The sequence below is a fragment of the Nelusetta ayraudi genome, unplaced genomic scaffold (assembly GCF_046127955.1).
Source record: "Nelusetta ayraudi isolate G7.1 ecotype Tasmania unplaced genomic scaffold, CSIRO-AGI_Nayr_v1 ptg000079l, whole genome shotgun sequence".
Classification (NCBI taxonomy): Eukaryota; Metazoa; Chordata; class Actinopteri; order Tetraodontiformes; family Monacanthidae; genus Nelusetta; species Nelusetta ayraudi.
The window spans coordinates 2849274-2868381 of NW_027466129.1; the positions used below are offsets into that span (position 1 = coordinate 2849274).

The 19108-nt window shown below is 55.1% G+C and overlaps 2 protein-coding genes across 3 annotated transcripts; both read left to right on the forward strand.

Moving 5' to 3' along the window:
* The first annotated feature begins 15 nt into the window (after positions 1 to 15).
* On the forward strand, positions 16 to 2697 carry cradd (CARD and death domain containing adaptor protein). The gene is made up of 2 exons (XM_076044040.1): positions 16 to 336; positions 1415 to 2697. The coding sequence occupies exons 1-2, from the start codon at positions 30 to 32 to the stop codon at positions 1813 to 1815; spliced, it is 708 nt and encodes a 235-aa protein (XP_075900155.1). The 5' UTR covers positions 16 to 29; the 3' UTR covers positions 1816 to 2697.
* A 632-nt stretch (positions 2698 to 3329) lies between these two features.
* On the forward strand, positions 3330 to 19067 carry ptpro (protein tyrosine phosphatase receptor type O). 2 transcript variants are annotated; one of them, XM_076043997.1, is made up of 26 exons: positions 3331 to 3700; positions 6494 to 6764; positions 7073 to 7228; positions 7344 to 7496; positions 7710 to 8222; positions 8311 to 8475; positions 8681 to 9001; positions 9162 to 9355; positions 9441 to 9552; positions 10026 to 10189; positions 10272 to 10392; positions 10788 to 10921; positions 11953 to 12091; positions 12251 to 12371; positions 12610 to 12678; positions 13446 to 13529; positions 14765 to 14800; positions 14877 to 14958; positions 15038 to 15128; positions 15201 to 15277; positions 15357 to 15491; positions 15906 to 16028; positions 16109 to 16263; positions 16745 to 16880; positions 17590 to 17698; positions 17824 to 19067. In XM_076043997.1, the coding sequence occupies exons 1-25, from the start codon at positions 3653 to 3655 to the stop codon at positions 17692 to 17694; spliced, it is 3705 nt and encodes a 1234-aa protein (XP_075900112.1). In that variant the 5' UTR covers positions 3331 to 3652; the 3' UTR covers positions 17695 to 17698; positions 17824 to 19067. The 2 variants fall into 2 exon arrangements, with proteins under 2 accessions (XP_075900113.1, XP_075900112.1); XM_076043998.1 differs by lacking the exon at positions 13446 to 13529 and having other exon boundaries at positions 3330 to 3700.
* The last annotated feature ends 41 nt before the right edge of the window (positions 19068 to 19108 follow it).

Sequence of the window (19108 nt, forward strand, 5' to 3'; positions counted from 1 at the left end):
TCCCCGGTTCGGCCCGCAAGGTGTTCGGCATGGAGCCGGCGCACCGGGCGCTGCTGCGGCAGCACCGTCTGAAAATGTCCGAGCAGCTGCTGGTGTCCGAGTCCATCGTTCAGTTCCTGTACCAGGAGGAGATCCTGAGCCAGCAGCAGGTGGAGGTGATCGAGTCCCAGCCGAGCAGCAGGCAGAAGAGCCTCAAGCTGCTGGACATCCTGCCGAACTGCGGGCCGCGGGCCTTCAGTTGCTTCCTGCAGGCCCTGGACGACTTCAGCTGGGTCCGGGATGGACTGGTGCAGGAGCTGCAGAGAGGAACAGCAGAAGTAGGACCTGGAGCCACAGGTGTGTTCACTCCATCCAGTGTGATTTCCAGCCACTGCTTCTGCTAGAACAGCATCATCAGCGGCTGGACAGAGTTACCTCACTGTCCAATGAGGAGGCTTGAAAAGACTGAACTCGCCTCTCATTGGCCATTCACTTCCTCGTTGCATTGTGTTGTCATGGGCTTTTTTCTTCTTCTTCTATTTTCTATATTATTGCTAACTGAAATAAAAAAGTAAAACTTCATTTACACCAACACAACGACAACGACAACGTGGCATCCATACGGCTCTGCCCCCTGGCTGCATTACATCTCATAACGCTGCCAATACCCCAAGACAGCTGGGATTAGGCTCCACCCTTGGAGTTTCAAACTACTGACCAAGCTAAAACTTGAGTCTCGACTGAGCCCTGATACTTTTCAACCTGATTGGCTGAGTCGGTGGTCTTTTCTCAGTTGGGAAGGGCTTGTTTGGATGAAGGGCTCCTCATCGTTGCTCAGCGTTCAGCACAAAGCAATCGATCAATGATTCTCAGAACAGCTGCTGCTCAGGGACGTTTCCCAGAATCCCTCAGTGTCGTCCTGACGCATGAAGTGGTGCTGCTCAGAACAACAAACCGTTAATGTGTGTGCGTGTGTCTGTCTGAGAGAGAGAGAAAGAGAGAGAGAGTGAGTGAAGTGTTTGTACTGACGGGCTGCTCCATTAACCTGAAGTATATATATACAGTACACACACACACACAAGGCCTTTACAGTGGGCTCGTGTCTCTGCAGTTTGACCCACTGACACCCACAGACAAGAGCGACGCACAATCGGTCAACACAACAGAATAGCAATTGCAACAAGAGCAGCTGATTGGCTCCAGTGTTGCTGCTCCACGGCGCCCCCTGTCCTACATGCTGCTCACTGGCTGTGGCAGCCTGACCCCGGGGCCCGCAGGTCATGTGACTTGTGCCTCGTTGGTGCTCAAGTAAACACAGCAGCAGCCCCCCTGTGACCATTCCCAGTCATGTGACAGCCACTGGGGTGAGGCTCTGCCTCCTCCTCAGCCCATTGATTCACGTGACCTTTGACCTGTGGTCCTTCTCTCTCGGCAGGGAGCCGGCCCATCGCGGAGGCGGTTCTGCAGAGGGTCCCGTCGGACCGGGAACTGTCCCTGCTGGCGTCCAGGCTGGGGGCAGAGTCGGAGGAGGTCCTGCTGGACCTGGGTCTGTCAGTGGAGGCCGTGTTCCGGTGCCGGTCCGATCACCAGCTCAGCCACCACGGGGCGGTTCTGGCCGGCCTGGTCCAGTGGCGGCGCCAGGAAGGCCGCGGGGCCACGGTGTGCAGGCTGCTGCAGAGCCTGGAGGCGGCCCAGGTCCATGGGTCGGTACTGGAGCAGGTCCTGGACTCCACACACCAGAACCCGCCCACCCTCACTTTCACACCACACATAGCCAATGAGAGGGAGGGGCGGGCTGGAGGGACAGGAAGTGTGGCGGTCACGACTGAGAAGTAGCTGAGGTCAAAGGTCAACTAACTCACCAGAACAAATTACGTCACTTCCTGTCTTCCTGCCTTGATATTTAACATACATACACACACACACACACACACACACTGAGACTGTGTATGTGTGTGTGTTCCTGAAGAGTAGAGCCACACTTCCGGTTCAGCAGCTCTGCTGAAGATTTTTAAGGTGGACTGAAGAGATGTGAGTCAAATAAAGTCTCTCCCTCACACACACACACACACACACACACACACACTGGCGGAGCGTCAGGGTGGGGGGGAGGTTAAGGGGGCGGAGCCTGCTGCCTCACACAACTGACATTCGTGGCAGCTATCTTAAACCGTCCCTCCTCTAACGCGAAACATGCGCTGTGCTGTTGACAGGACCAAACCACTCCATGCGGCTATGGGGGTGAACAGTCGCCTACCATTTGAGGCTCCTGTGACCTATTGTTTTGGGGCCCCTATCAGGCCCGGACCCTTGGAATCTTCCCAACTTTTCCCCCATTTACGGCATATCAGGGAAAAAAGTCATCACCAGCCATCCCTCGACACTGTCCCGTCTGACGGACGATGTTGACATCGTTATTAATTGCCTGTCAACAGAACAGAGAACGGCATAAAAGCGGGAGCAGTTCTGAACACAAAAGTGGACCGACAAAATGTGAAGAGAAAAGGGAGCAAGGAAAAACCAATTTACCCAAGCTTGACTCCAATTTTGTTTGCCCTAACCTGGAGCAGTGCTGTGCTGCCCCCCTGTGGTCACAGCGAGGAGGCCACACTTTCAGGTTGAACCACAGGGGGGCAGCAGTGCAGGTGACTGGCTGGCTGTGTTTGTAACATGAGACAATAAAGTTTTTGTTTGAAATATCGATGAATTGACAGTGTGTCTGTGTGCGTTGAGCGCGGCAGTGTTAGCACTAGCATTAGCTCACTGACCTGGTAATAAACATGAGGGTAACACACACATGAGTTTCCCAGAATGCCTCATATCTCACTTCATCCCGAACTGTTTCCAGTTTCCAGCTGGTCATGCGATCAAGTGATCAGGTGTTACTGGGGCGGCTGGGAGATGCTAACTGGTCACCATCAGACTTCATGTCCGTCACGTGCCTGAGGGGTTGATGGATGCATGTGGGGAAGGGGGCGGGGCTCACGAGTCACATGACTTCTACCAACCAGGTTCCTCCTGGAGCAGAGGAACCAGCTGTGAGCAGCTCTGGACTCCCTACTGGTGGAGGCGGTGGCGGTGGGCGGAGTCTAGACCACTGCAGTGTCCCGCTGACGGAGAGCAGCTTCCGGTCTCTAAGCCCCGCCCCTTCCTGCCCAGAAGATGTCGTCCAGTTGTGTTGCAGTATCCCGGTTGTGAGCGAATTCACCCGCCTGCTCCGTCAACTCTGATTTATTGGACCTTTCCGGTTCTGTGGGTTTCCCTCTGAGTGCTGGCCGAACCGAGGCGGTGACAGTGGGGAGGGAGGGGGAGGAGGCAGGGGGGGGTGGAGGAGTGGGCGGAGAGGAGGAGGGGCGGGGCGGGGCTAAGCGGCGCAGCAGCAGCTCCATCACCGCTGACCGACACCGACCTCCTGCTCGCCTCCAGGCCGCGGCGTGGGCGCCCCAGCCCGGCCCGCTGTACCCGAACGGAGCCGAAAAGGGAACCGAACCGAAGAGAAGCGAGCCCAGTGCAGTGCCGGAGCCGCGCGGAGGAGAGGATGCAGATGGAGATGCTGGCGGAGGATCGCTGCTAGTGCTGCGGTCCTCCTCCTCCTCCTCCTCCGGCTCGCCATTGTTCGGATGACTGGCGGAAGGAGCCGAACCTGACCGAACCACACGGAACCATAAGCGCCATGACGTCCGGACCGCTGCTGCTGTTCGCGATGCTCTGCCTGGCCGAGGTAAGGAGCCCTTTCTCCGGACACACGCCGAGAGGAGGAGCTGCCGCCGCACAACGCATCCATCCAGACAGTGACGCTCCGCTCCGTCAAACAGAGCCGCGCACATCTCATCTCGGCCTGCGAGCGAGCCGTGTGTGTGTGTGTGTGTGTGTGTGTGTGTGTGTGTGTGTGTGTGTGTGTGTGTGATTTGTCGTCTGCCGGGCGCCGCCGGGACCGGTGTCGCGGGTCCGCAGCAGCAGCTCGTCGGGCCGCTGGAAGAAAGAAAGTGGGTCAGTCGGCTGCAGCCTCAGAGTCCCTGTCAGCATCACTGAGCATCTCTCTCTCTCTCTCTCTCTCTTTCACACACACACACACACACACACACACACACACACACACACACACACACACACACAGCTGCTGATGCTGCTGCTGCTGCTGCAACAGCTCAGTGTCTCCACCTGATCCCAGTTAAACTGCAGCAGGTGGAGAAACCCTCTGCAGATGCTAACTGCTAACGGCTAGCTGCAGTCCCTGCCAGTCGCCACTAGAGGGCGCTGCTGGTGGCTCCTGCTGCTGCTGCTGCTGCTGCTGCTGCTGTTGTTGTCTGGTTCCATGTGTGTCTGTGTTTCAGCAGGCAGGTGTGTGTCGTCACCCAACGTTATTAAAACCCTCAGACAGGAAATGAGTCGACGGCATCTGATGTCGGCACTCTTCCATTTCCTCCTCCTCCGACCCAGCGATACTTCCGTCTGATTGGCTGTCTAGTTGCCGTGACGACCTGCTGCCTTTTCTCTTTCATCTCCGGTTAACTGACACAAGCACACGGCGGCTCCAGGTTATCACAGCTTGGTGGCGCTGTCCTGCTGAGGGGTCTCCTGAGGGGCTCAGGGGCTGGAGGAGGGGAGGTCGAAGTGGGGTGGTGGTCTGGAGGTCGGAGGGATGTGGGGGGGAGGGGGGGGGGGTGGTGCAGTCCTCTTCATGTGGCGCCAAAGATTTCTCCACGGCTCAGCGGTGGAAACAGATGCTGGTCCTCGGCCATGTTGGACTGGTCCCAGGGGTCTCTGCTCCCGGCCAGTCACAGCCCAGAGCCTGCAGCTTGTTAGGGGACGGCAGGTTTAGCCAGGTCGCACCCCCTTCCTTCCACACGCGGCCCGTTAGCATCGCGGCGGAGTGACACGAGAGCTCGGCAAGAGTCACGTGACATAGCCATGCGATAAATTAGCCCTTTGTGATGGCAACACTGTGTGTGTGTGTGTGTGTGTGTGTGTGTGTGTGTGTGTGTGTGTGTGTGTGTGTGTGTGTGTGTGTGTGTGTGTGTGTGTGTGTGTGTGTTTTGAATGAGCTCAGTGTTTGCTCTGTGAGTCCCATTCAGGCTGATTAGAGCATGTCGATGTGTCTCCACATGATCGGTTTCTCATGTGGAGATGAACTCCGGAGGTGGTAACCTGGAGGTGCTAGTCTAGAGGTGCTAGTCTGGAGGTGCTAGTCTAGAGGTGATAATCTGGAGGTTCTAGTCTAGAGGTGCGAGTCTAAAGGTGATAATCTGGAGGTGCTAGTCTAGAGGTGCTAGTCTAGAGGTGATAATCTGGAGGTGCTAGTCCAGAGGTGATAATATGGAGGGGCTAATCTGTAGGTGCTAGTCTAGAGGTGCTAATCTGGACATGCTGGTCTAGAGGTGCTAGTCTGGATGTGCTAGTCTAGAGGTGATAATTTGGACACGCAAGTCTAGGGTTGAATCTGAGGTTGCTAATCTGAAGGTGTTAATCTGGAGGCTCCCACCCTCCATCCCGCAGCTCAAAGCAGCTGGATGGTTGTTCTGGCAGGTTTTGGGGGCCAGATTAGGATGGCCAGGCCACCAGTGGAGGATTACTGCTGGATTAGCGGCTAAAGGGCAGTTTCACTTTTTTTTTTTTGGAGAAGGATGCTGTCGCTAATCTGGTTGCTGTGTCGGGATTAGCAGATGTTTTCCCCATCGGGACATTTTCTGGGCGGGTTGATGAGTCATGTGACCAGGTGACACTTTGACATGATGTCACTCCACTTCGAGAAGGAAATGTTTTGGAATGATTAGTGGGTGCTACAGAGCAGGTGTGCCCAACCTTTTTTGACCCAAGAGCTACTTTTCATGTAGTCAACCTCCCGAGATCTACCAGTCCAGTGGTCAGTCGCGCTCTCTCTCTCTCTCTCCCTCTCTCTCTCTCTCTCTCCCTCTCTCTCCATGTGATCAACCCCAACTACCTTTGCGATCGACCGGTAGATGGCGATCAACAGGTTGGGCACCCCTGCTATAGAGCATGTAGCACTTCCCATCATGCCGCTGTAACCCCCATGAAACCCCCATGATGCATCAGGACGCATCAGCCAATCAGAAGGCACCGAGACACCGCAGCAACGTACAACACTGTGACGTCACACTGAGAACATTAAACTCTTTTTGTTTGCTGATTTTCTGGCCTTCATCATTTTTTTTGAAAGACTAAACGTCCATCTCTAAATAACATCTATGATAGAAAGATTTATCGTGAACCACGTTTAAGATCAAAGATCGTCCTGTCAGCTGTTTACAGGCCTTTATTTTTGTACTGAAGTCTGATGGGGAAAAATGCTTTGGGATGTTATTGCTCCAGTATCTCCAGTGGCCACTGGGGGAAAGAAACAGTCTGATTCTTGTAATATATCCACGGAGGAGACTCATCTGAAGGAACGGGTGGAAGTTCGTGTTTCACACAGTGTGTGTGTGTGTGTGTGTGTGTGTGTGTGTGTGTGTGTGTGTGTGTGTGTGTGTGTGCATGCATGTGTCCTGTCCTCCAGGTGAGCTGGGCGTTCCGGGCGTCTCTGGAGGGCACAGCGCTGATCTCCGTCACGCTGGAGCACTCTGACCTGCGGGACAACGTGACAGCGTACGCTGCCCGGCTGACGGGCGAGCCCCGGGCCGCCCTGGCCACCTTCGCCAACACCAGCGGCGGCCGCGTGACTTTCAGGGCCTCACTGCATGGCGCCATCTACAGCGTGGGGCTGCTACTGCAGCAAGAGGGGGAGCGGGGCTGGTCACCCCCCGTCCACACCCTCACACTGCTCACCAGTAAGATCACTCACCCTCTCTCTCGATCTCACTCTCACTCTTTCTCTGTCTTGCTCTCTGTCTCTGTCCCACTCTCTCTATCTCACTCTTTCTTTCTCACAGTTTCTCTGTCTCACTCTCTCACTCCCTCTCTCTTTCTCTTGCTCTCTATCTGTATCTCACTTTCTCTATTTATATCTCACTATCTCCATCTCACTCTATCGCTCTCTATCTTTGTCTCACTCTCTCTATCTCAGTCTCTCTCTCTCTCTCTCTCTCTCTCTCTCTCTCCCTTGCCACCTGTAAACCATGTGACCTTCCTTCCTCAGAGCCGCTGCCCATCCTCAGCGCCACCGTGTCGGACTACGGCGAGGCCCCGGAGACGGGCGTGGTCTTCCACATCCAGCCGCCGCCTGCCACCGTCTTCAGCAGAGTCAACATCAGCTACAGCGAGGGGGCGGAGACACGAGCCATGCTCTACCGAGGTCTGATGCCCCCACAGGCCCCCCATAGAACTGCACCGACTGCACTACCTACACCTCCCTGTGCTTATGCAAATAGCGTGTGTGTGTGTGTGTGTGTGTGTGCGCGCGCGTGCAGACTTCCACAGGGGCCGGACGGTGTTCAAACACTGGCTCCCAGGTGTCTGTTACCAGAACATCACCTTCCAGCTGATCTCCGAGGCCACCGTGTCCCAGAGCGCCATGACATCACACAGCGAGGTCACACACACACCGCTGAGCCACCGCACAGGTGAGGGAGCACACACACGTATACACACACACACACACTCGGAGATACACACAGGCGCGCACACAAACACACAGCAAGGTAATACACACACGCACTCGCTCAGAGTCACAAACACACACACAGCGAGGTCACATTCTCACACACACACACACACACTCACACACACACACTCACACACACTGTAACTAGTTCTCTTGGCTCTGCCCACCACAGTGCCCTTCCCCCCCCTCAACGTCTCCCACAAGATCATCCAGCTGGACCAGGGGGCGGGGCCAGCTGAGGAGAGGAGCGGGGCCTCTTCCCACCGTCAAACCCGGGAGGTCCCGCTGATGAAGGAGGAGGAGGAGGAGTCTGTGTCCGAAGAGGAGGAGGCGGAGGAAGTAGGCGTGGCCACCACGGAGCAGGTGGGCATGGCCGCCACGGAGGAGGTGACCTTCCTTGACCTCTTGACCCACAACCAGACCACGCCCCCCTCCTGGCCCGACCCCGCCCACCCAACATCCGACGAGGAGTTTGTGAACGGCGTACTGCCGGACTACGAGGACTCCAACGAGCCGGGGTCAGCGGTGGGCGGGGCGGTGGGCGTGGCCGATGGCATGGCGGTGGGTGTGGCCCCAGCTGCGGTCCTGCCCACCACGCTGCCCCCCCTCCTGCTGGAGCTGCGCTGGCTGCCGCCCCGCCCCCCCACCAGCTACGACGCCTTCAATGTCTACATCTACAGAGACGGTGAGAGGGGCGGGGCTTAAGCAGAAAGAGCAAGTGTGAGCCAAGGTCACCTGACTCCGTCCGTCCGTCTGTCCTCCTCCGTCCTTAGGCAACTCAACGCAGACGGCCACCGTGGACGAGAACACGCACGAGTTCTTCAGCGAGCTGACCGAACCCGGGACCTACCGGGTCGTCGTGAGCACGCTCAGTTCGTCCGGGGACTGCGAGGCCCGGGAGAGCAGCACCGACAGCACCGCCTTCAGCTTCTACCTGGGTAAGCACAGGCTAACTGGCTAGCTGGTTGTATGCTAACAGGCTCATCTTACCCTGGTCTGGTCTTCTCTTCTCTCCTTCTGGTCCTCCTGGTCCTCCTGGTCCTCCGGGTGCTCCGGGTCCTCCACCTGTTCCTCCTGTTTCTCCTCCTGGTCCTCCTGGTCCTCCTCCCGCTCCTCCTGCTCCTCCTGCTCCTCTTGCTGCAGGTCCTGACGGTGAGCTGCTGGAGGAGCTGCGGGAGCGTCCTCGGGGCGTCAGCGTGCGTCTGCTGGACTCCAGCACGGCTGCTGTGTCTTGGGCTCCGTCGTTGGAGCGTCCCAACGGCAGCCTGGTGTCGGTGGTCTCCACCACCTGCCTGAGGCCCAGCAGCCCCAGCCAGCGCATGGAGACCACCTACTGCAGCCAGGAGAACTCCACCAGTGACATCATCAGTCACCTGACCCCCGGCGCCCAGTACCGCGTGGTGGTCTTCCACACCAACGGGCCGCTGCTCAGCCCGCCGTCCGAGCCTGTCATCATCGACATTGGTAAGGCCAAGCTCTGCCCCCTCAGGGGCTTCTGGGTTGGGTGTGACCCCGTGACCTGTGTGTGTGTGTGTGTGTGTGTTTGACTCTGAGTGTGTGTGTGTGTGTGTGTCTGACTGCGTGTCTCTCTCTCTCTCTCTCTCTCTCTCTCTCTCTATCCCAGAGCCCAGTGGAGTTCGCCAGCTCTCCGTCTACCCTCAGAGCCCCACGGCGGTGGTGCTCAGCTGGCAGCGTCCGTACCATGTGACCTTCAGGAAGTACGTGCTGCAGATGTTCTTCTTCAACCCCGTCACGCTCACCTCCGAGTGGACCACCTACTACGAGATCGCCGCCACCGCCTCCGTCATCGCCTCCGTGGTAGGGCCCTCTCTCTCTCTCTCACCCTCTCACTCTCTCACCCCTGACGAGGGGGCGGAGTCTAATGTGAGCGTGTCCCCACCAGGGCGTGACCGACCTGCTGCCAGCCTGGTACTACAACTTCCGGGTGTCCATGGTCACGTGGGGTGAGCCGCCGCTCAGCTGCTGCAACAGCGCCACCATCAGCTTCATCACAGGTACTGGTACCACTCTGGAAATAGTTCCCCACCCCAGTGGCCACTCAAGGCACTGCAGCCCGTTTTGGCTGCCCCAAAAAGCATTTTTCCCCTCGTCAGACCGCAATACAAAGATAAATAACCAAATAAATGAATAAAAAAGATCTGTAAACTGGCTGACAGGTCGACCTTTGACCTCAAACACAGTTCAGATTGAATCTTTTTATTCTACTTTTTTTTTTTTAGAAAGATTAAAAGTCCTGGACTTGAAAAATCGACAGGGCCAGAAAAGAGTTGTTATTCCGCCTTGCTCTGATTGGCTGATGCGTCCTGATGCATGATGGGAGTTTACTGAGGCACAATGGGAAGTGTGTGTGCCCTCTATGGGCCGCCACATTGCGTCCTGGTGGAGGGGCTTTCTCCCTCGTCCAAAACAGGCCACCGCCAAACAGGAAGTGACTTGTTGATCTTGGCTCCGCCCCCTCCCCTCGCAGCTCCGGAGGCGCCCCACATCTCGTCGGTGGACTACGTGCAGGGCGTGCTGCTGGTGCGCTGGACGTACGGCGAGCTCTTCGTGGACCTGTCGCACTCCAGGCTGCTGCACTGGGAGGTGCTGGCCGTCGGCAGGAAGGGCCTGAAGAGGACCTTCTCCCTGGACGTGAGTCAGCCCCGCCCACAGCTGCTGTTCCACTGGGCCCGCCCACTGGCTCTGACTGGTGGAGGTGGTGTGTGTCGTGCAGGTGACCCGGACGGTGATGCGGGCGAGGCTGCCGCTGCCTCCGGGAGACATCTACAACCTGACGGTGGCGGCCTGCACCGAGCGCAGCCGCAACACCTCCACACCCAACATCATCAAGCTGGGTGAGACACACACACTGAGACACACACTCACTGAAACACACACACACTGTTTTCAACAAAAACAAGTGATAGTCCGGGAAAAAACAAAAACCAGAAAGGCAAAATGGACAAATTCTTCTGAACATTATGTAATTGTAATTTTTTCTATATATTTTGGACTGACTGTAGTCTGTATTGAATGTATGCAATGAAAATTTGCCTTTCTAAATAAAAAGATAATTAAAAAAAAAAAAAGACAGCACACACACACACAGAGAAATCAATTTGAAACTGTCAACCGAACTTCTTGGACATCTTGGAACTGATCCTGTGTGTGTGTGTGTGTGTGTGTGTGTGTGTGTGTGTGTGTGTGTGTGTGTGTGTGTGTGTGTGTGTGTGTGTGTGCTGGTGGTCAGAGCCTGCCCCCCCCAGGTCTCTCTATGCCGTCAACGCCACTGAGTCGTCGGTGACGCTGCTGTGGGCGGAGGAGGGCGTGGTGGACCACTACCAGGTGCTGTGTCGACCCAGTAGGACCAGCAAAGAGCCCAAGGTGGGCACATACACACACACACACTCTAATTTTTTTTTTTTTAAATTTATTAATTAAATAATAACGCAAAACATTGATAAGTTAGTATAAGTTCACTTACACTTGACACCTGCACTTCATCGATCAGATCAGCCACTGAACAGCTACAGATGGCACTCAGGTGGCAGTGACTGTAAGGTACAAACACAATTGCCAACAATCAATATCTCAAAGAACAACATTCAAATTAGTCTTCTCCATATGTACGCGAGTGTGTGCGGTCAGGTAGGTTTCAGTTCAGTTCAGTTCAGTTCAGTTCATGAATGTGGTGTGTGTGTGTGTGTGTGTGTGTGTGTGTGTGTGTGTGTGTGTGTGTGTGTGTGTGTGTGTGTGTGTGTGTGTGTGTGTGTGTGTGTAGTCCTGTTCAGTTCAGTTCATGAGGGTGAATATGGAGGTGTGTGTGTGTGTGTGTGTGTGTGTGTGTGTGTGTGGTTCGAGAGGGAGGGTTGTGAGGAAGCAGGAGAGCTGTAACTTCAGCAGCCAGGGCGAGAAGCCTGGAGAATGAGGAGGTGACAGGACTGAGCTGAGGGAGAGGAGAGAGGCCTTTGACCTGGTCCAAGGAAGGGGTTTAGTGTTCCGAACAGGTGACTGTTCCAGGGAGTTCACCCTTCTTCCTCCTTAAAGTCAGTGGTTGTCTGGTCCGGCTCCAGTTCACTCCGGTCGTTGCATTTTCTCTGAATCCAAATCCAGGTTGGTTCTCCTTCTTCTCCTGATCTCACTTCTCACTTTCCTCTGGTTCTGCTTCGGCTCTTTTGCTCTTCTTTGTTTGAAGTTCCCGCTTTGTTTTTGTCAGCACAGGTGTCTCTGCTTTGTAACTTCATTCCTCCTCCTCCTCCTTGTGTGATGTCACTTCCTATTTACCCCACTTCCTGTATCCCACCTTGTTACACCTTTTAAGAGGAGGACAGAGACGGGTGTGTGTACTGTGCCAACATGCACGTTGTTTGACGACAACAGAACTAAAGTGTTGTTGTCACTTCCTGTTTGGCCAGGCTCAGGAGGCGCTGACGGTGAGCGCCCACCTGCTGACGGTGTGGGGACTGCAGCCGGGCTCCGCCTACAACTGCACCGTCACCAGCTTCAGCTACAGTACGCCCAGCAGCCCCGCCCACATCACCATCACCACCCTGGGTAGGTAGGGGGCGCCACCCAGCCACTGCTGCTGGGGGCGTGTGTGTGTGTGTGTCGGTGTGACACTGTGTGTGTGTGATTGTGTGACATTGTGTGTGTGTGTGTGTGTGTGTGTGTGTGTGTGTGTGTGTGTGTGTGTGTGTGTGTGTGTGTGTGCAGCCCGGGAGATGAACCCCAGTGTTGCAGCCACCTCGGCTCTGGCCATCCTCAGCCTCCTCCTCCTCGGCCTCCTCGTCCTTTTCCTGCTCATCCTGCGCAAGAAGCACCTGCAGATCAGCAGGTAGGAACAGGCCACGCCCCTCACTGGCCACGCCCCCTCAGTCCACTCTAACCGTAACTGCAACTCACTCTGCTACTGTCCCGCTCACTCCCTGTTTGTGCCAACGACTCATCAGATCTTCTCACCACTTCCTGTGTGTGTGTGTGTGTGTGTGCGTGCGTGCGTGCGTGCGTGCGTGTGTGTGTGTGTGCGTGCGTGCGTGTGTGCATGCGTGTGTGCGTGCGTGTGTGTTTTCCAGAGAGTGTGGCGCCGAGACGTTTGTCAACTTCGCCTCGTTCGAGCGTGACGGGAAGCTTCCTTACAGCTGGTAGGAACTTCTTGTTTGTTGGCGCCTGTCTTAAAGGTGATGATGTCACATCCTGCGTCCAAGCCGTCGCAGGTGACCCCCTAAAGTGGCCGCTGGAGGGCCGATTAGTGGTCCCCGCCCCGGAGCTTCAACGGCGGCGGGGGGTAGGGGGGGGGTTAGCGTGTGTGGCTGCAGTACTGGTTGTAGCAGCAGGGGGCGGTGGCGAGCTCTGTGTCCAAAGCGCTCAGATTATCTGAGTCGGAGATTAATCTAAAATTAATCTCTGACTAATCCCAGATTAAAGGGATAAAATGTTGCTTTTGTTGTGGAAGGTTAATATAAGAGCTGAAAGACGGTCAGTCTGTCATCCACCATCAACCAGCCATCACACACACACACACACATACATACACACTGACGCACACACAAACTGACAAACTCACACACATACATACACACTGACACTCACCTGCAGCTGACTCTTTCCACCAGCAGGGTGTGTGTGTGTGTGTGTGTGCTGCTCCAGGAAGTCAAAACCCTCAGACTTCCTCCTGTCAGACGGGGACACCAGCGCCCCCTCCTGGCTGCCGCAGGGAGGAATTGCGGGTGGGATGGAGTCCCCCCCAGAGGAGGAGGAGGAGTGTTGCATTTTGGGTGGTGGTGGGGTGGGCGGGACCGCTGCATGATGCATTAACTTGGTGGAGCTGGACTGATGTGAAGCGGTGACTAATGGAGCGGCGTGTTGTCGCCCCCTGGTGTTTGTCTCTGTCTCTGTGTTTGACCCCCAGGCGAAGAAGCCTCTTTGCCTTCCTCACCCTCCTGCCATCCTGCCTCTGGACTGACTATCTTTTGGCTTTTTATATTAACCCCTGGTAAGTAAGAACCAGTCCCGGCATTGCCGCGCCGCTTCTCTTGTCAACACATCCCGGTCTTGCCACCGCCACCGCCCCCTGCTGGCCACAGCCGCACAGCGCGCCCCTGTTTGACGGCAGAGAATTCTGCTCACAAATCAAATCCACTCAACAATGAGAACTTCCAAAGCCAAATTTGTGTGTGTGTGTGTGTGTGTGTGTGTGTGTGTGTGTGTGTGTGTGTGTGTGTGTGTGTGTGTGTGTGTGTGTGAGAGAGAGTGTGTGAGAGAGTGAGAGAGTGAGTGTAGAAGGGTGTGTGTGTCAGTGTGTGAGGGTGTGTCAGTGTGAATGTGTATGTGTCAGTTTGTGTATGTGTGCACGTGTTTATCTGTGAGTGAGTGTGTGTGTGTGTGCGCATGTGCACGTGTGTGTGTGTGTGTGTGTGTGTGCGCGTGCGCGCGCACGTATGCGTGCGCTAACAAGGGATTTGTTGACAAATAGAAACGTCGGCGCTGACTGAAACACTGAAAGCTGCATTTTGTCCCTGAACCATGTGACTTCCTGTGTGTGTTTGGCACTAACACGCTGGATGCAGCATGATGCTAACACTGGATGCTAACAGCGAGTGTGCATGCTTCCAACTCAGCTAGCGCTAGGGTAGGCTAGGCGAGGGGGAAAGGAGGACACCTAGTGTAGCAACGTTAGCTTCAGTGAGCCGGGCAGTGTATGGAGGTCATGGAGCACCGCCCACTTCCTGTCCGTCCAGTAAATGTGTTGAGACGGTCGGTGCATGTCCGACAGGCCGCTGATGACATCATTTCCTGTTTTGTGTCTGTCACTTTCTGAGTTCCGTCGTCTCAAATTTCTGGATGAAGAAATCCAAATAAGAATCATTTTCAGTTTGGTACAACACGATGGAACAGACACAGTAACTGCAGAATTTTGCTGTATTAAGCAGCACTCTGAGGTAGTCTGTGGTACTTTGCAGTACTCTGTGGTACTCTGTAGTACTTTGCAGTACTCTGTGGTACTCTGTAGTACTTTGCAGTTCTCTGCAGTACTTTGCAGTTCTCTGTGTTAGTCTGCGGTACTTTGCAGTACTGTCCGGTACTCTGCAGTACTTTGCAGTTCTCTGGAGTACTGCTGAGTACTGCAAAGTACTCAGCAGTACTCTTCAGTTCTCAGCGGTACTCTGCAGTCGTCTGCAGCACTGCAGTGCTTGCTCCCCGCTGACCCCTGGTGTCTGCTGCTTGCAGGAGCAAGACGGCGCTGAAGAAGAGGAAGTTGACCAGGTGAGTGGTGGTCATGTGACTGTGGCCTTGTAGCTGTAGCTCCACCCCCCTCTCATGGCCCTTGCTCTGCTCTCAGCATGGTGCAGCTCGACGACTTCGACGCCTACTTCAAAGACATGAGCAAAGACTCGGCCTACAAGTTCTCCCTGCAGTTTGAGGTGAGCGAGGCGGCGTGCCCTACTGTGCTGGGGTGGCACTGCAGCGGCTCCTTCATCATCTGTGGACTCGATCTTTCAGGAGCTGAAGAGCGTCGGGATGGATCTTTCCCATGATGCCGCTGACCTGCCCGTCAACAGGCCCAAGAACAGATACACCAATATCCTGCCTTGTGAGTCCACGCAGCAAAGCATGATGGGAGGGCTTTGGTAGGCGGGGCCTAACTAGCTCTGATCTCTTGCAGACGACTTCAGCCGGGTGAAGCTGGTCTCCATGCACAACGACGAAGGGTCCGACTACATCAACGCCAACTACATCCCAGTGAGCCCTGCCCCCTCGCCACCAACCCACGCAGCCTATTGGCTCCCCATCCTGACAGAGTGTGTGTGTGTGTGTCCAGGGCTACAAGCACTCCAACGAGTACATCGCCACCCAGGGGCCGCTGCCGGAAACACGCAACGACTTCTGGAAGATGGTGCTGCAGCAGAAGAGCCCCATCATTGTGATGCTGACGCAGTGCAACGAGCGCCGCAGGGTGAGCTAGCCAGGCTGATGCTAAGCTAAGTGCGCTAAGTGAGGTGGAGGCTAATGCCAAGCCTCGCAGAGTGAGCTAGCTTGAGGCTAACACCAGGCAAGTGAGCTGGACTGAGGCCTGTGATAAGCTACGCAGGGTGAGCTAACCAGAGGCTAATGTCAAGTGCCATGGGGTGAGCTTGCCAGAGGCTAACGCTAAGCGATGCCTGGTGAGTGAGCCCAAGTCTAATGCTAAGCACCACAGGGTGAGCTAACCAGAGGCTAATGCTAAGTTGAGTGGAGTCAGCCAGTTCTTCCAGGCTAAAAAAAAGAAAGCGCCAGTCGTTTTGCGTCCTCTGCTGCCCCTGTGTGGACAGAGTGGTAAATACACTGTGTGTGTGTGTGTGTGTGTGTGTGTGTGTGTGTGTGTGTGCAGGTGAAGTGCGACCACTACTGGCCGTTCAGTGACGAGCCGGTCATGTACGGCGAGGTCAGCGTGGAGATGTTGTCAGAGTCTGAGGCTCCTGAGTGGACCGTCAGGAAGTTCCGCCTGGGATACGTGAGTTCTGTGACCCCCATCACACACACCCCAACCCCCCCAGCCTCCCACCGCTCTCATTAGACCTTCCTCCCCGCCAGGCCGACGAGAGCCAGGACGTGCTGCACCTGAACTACACCTCGTGGCCCGACCACGGCGTGCCCACCGTCAACGCCATCGAGAGCATCCTGCAGTTCGTCCTCATTGTTCGCCAGCAGGCCAACCGCACCAAGGAGCCACTGGTCGTACACTGCAGGTCAGGGTCGGTCCAGCAGGGGGCGCCACCGCTGCTAGATAGATAGATAGTTAGATAGACAGATAGATAGTTAGTTAGACAGACAGACAGACAGACGGATAGACAGATAGATAGTTAGACAGAGAGACAGACAGACAGATAAATCGTTAGACAGACAGACAAATAAATAGTTAGACAGACAGACAGACAGATAGTTAGACAGATAGACGGACGGACGGACGGATGGACACACAAGTACTTTATTTATCCCAAAGGAAATTCAGTTTCTCAGCGGCTCATCGTTCATCAGCAATTAGTTCATGAAATAGTGCAGAGAGAGTGAGAGAATCATTAACAATAAAGAATTTGAGGTCATTAATAATAAATGGAAAAATGGAAAAAAAGTGACAAATATCCAGCGGCACTGAGGTAAAAAGTAAAACGCAAGCTTGTAGGGTGTAAAGTGTCAACTCAGTGTGTGTGTGTGTGTGTGTGTCCGCAGTGCTGGCGTGGGCCGGACCGGGACCTTCATCGCTCTGGACCGTCTGATGCAGCACATCAGGGAGCATGAGTTTGCCGACGTGCTCGGGATGGTGTCAGAGATGCGCTCGCACCGCCTGTCCATGGTCCAGACTGAGGTGGGTCATGTGACTTGGGGGGAGGGGCTCTTTTCACGCCCAGGGTTCCCACAATGCACGGCAGGAGGACAGGAAGTACACACAGAAGTGCAGTGTCAGAGCTGAAGGACCAGAAGCTCTGAGGTTCAGTCTGACCAGGACCACATTCAAGTCTAGACCTAGGTCCAGTCCCAAGAACTAGGACCAGGTTGAAGTCTAGATACAGGACCCGAACCAGGAATGGGGCCAAATCCAGGTATATGTCTAGGTCCAGGTTCAGTGTCAGGACTAGGACCAAAACCAGGTCTAAATCTAGAAGCAGGACTAGGTCTGGGTCCAGATCTAGTCCCAGGACTAGGTGTAGGTCTAGGTCCAGGTACAAGTCCAGGGCTTGGGCCAGGTCCAGATCCAGGTCTGGGTCCAGATCTGTGTATATTTCCAGGATCAGGACCAGGTCTAGGTCTAGATGCAGGAGTAGGACCAGATTCAGGTCTAAATATAGGACCAGGACTAGGTCTAGGTCAATATCCGGTCCCAAGTCTAGGACCAGAACTAGGTTCAAGTCTAGTACCAGGATGAGTTCTGGGTCCAGGAACAGGTCTAGGTCTTGGTCCAGGTCCAGGTCCAAGAGCAAGTCTAGGTCTGGGAAGGGGTCCAGATCCAGGTCCAGGAATAGGTCTAGGTCCAGGTCCTGGTCCAGGTCCATACTGACAGATGGTTGTGTGTGCAGGAGCAGTACGTGTTCATCCACCAGTGCGTCCTGCTGATGTGGCAGAAGAAGAAGCAGCAGTCGGTCACCTCGGACGTCATCTACGAGAATGCCAGCAAGACATAGAGACGTGAGTCAGCTGACCTCCAGGCTCCGCCCCCTCACCTCAGCATCTTACCGTGGCTTCCTGTGCAGTCAGGGCTGTAATTGGCTGACAGGCTGACACCCCCAATGTCCCACCCCCCCCTCTTGCAGGCTGCGACGGCGCCGCCTCCTGAGCTTCAGGCTTCCATCCTCTGCAGAAGAAGAAGAAGAAGAACTGCCTCATCATCAGTGTCACCAGGAGAAGAAGGGGAAGAAGAAAAAAAGCTGCTTTGATTGGGCCGACTCACCGCTGGGTGGGAGGAGCCTCAACAAGCTCCGCCCTGCCATTGGACGTCCACACTGTCGCTGGGACGACGGGGGTCTTCAGTAGGGGGCAGAGTCAACGGTCGGAGTGTGTGTGTGTGTGTGTGTGTGTGTGTGTGTGTGTGTGTGTGTGTGTGTGTGTGTGAATGAGTGCGTTTGTGTCCTGGTGCCACCCTGTAGTTGGATCACTGCCAAAAAAAACATGAGACGCCATCATCGCTTCAGATGCCTCATGCCTCAGGATGGCGGCGCGCCGGGTCGCCGCAGGGCTGACAGGAAGTTGTCTACAAACAGGAAGTTGTTTGTGAAAAGCAGGAAGTTGTTGTTGTTGTAAAAGAGCACAAAAAACGTTGCCTGCTGTTATTTTGATATTTTTCCAGCGACTTGCAGGGTCGCCGTTCGGCCCAGCGATGCTAACGCTGCTCGCGTTAGCTCCAAACAGGAAGTGGCCCCCCCGAGGGGGTCCAATCGGAACCCAGGTGAGCGTCGCCATGGTAACTGGAGCCCCGCCCCCCCACCTTCCTGTTGGTGGCTCCAGGCTCATTGACCTCTGACCCACCAGAACGGCTTTGGTCAGACACCCAGCTGAGAGGCTCCAGAACAAGAACTGGACCGGCGCCGAGTGTCAGTCCGCTCAGATGAACTAATGTGTAGTAACAGTAGTCACTAGGGGAACATATCCAACCAAGTGCTGTTTTTTTTCTTGGTTTTTTGTCGATCCACTTTCCAAACTGGTTCAGAACCGGTTCAGACCTGTTTGGGCTGGTTCTGAACCGGTCCATCGTGGGGACTTCCTGTCACTGTGGCCTTTTAGTTGTGACGCTGTGACAGGAAGAGTGTCGTGGTTCATTTTGTTCTTAACAATGTTTTTTCGGAGGAAACTCTGTAGGGGGCGCCGATTGGCCGACCTCAGACAGGAAGTCACTTGTGTTCTTCCCCAGAGTGAAAGCGGGCTACACTTCCTGTTTGGTCACATGACAGCGTGCCCCGCCCTGTACATAGTAACTCTGCTCGCCGTCACTGTTTCTTTGTCTCACTAAAAGTCGTCGTCACTGATTTACTGTGTGTGTTGAAATAAAGTGTGGCAGATCTGTGTTTGCGTGTCTCACTGATAATTGACAGGTGATGGCTC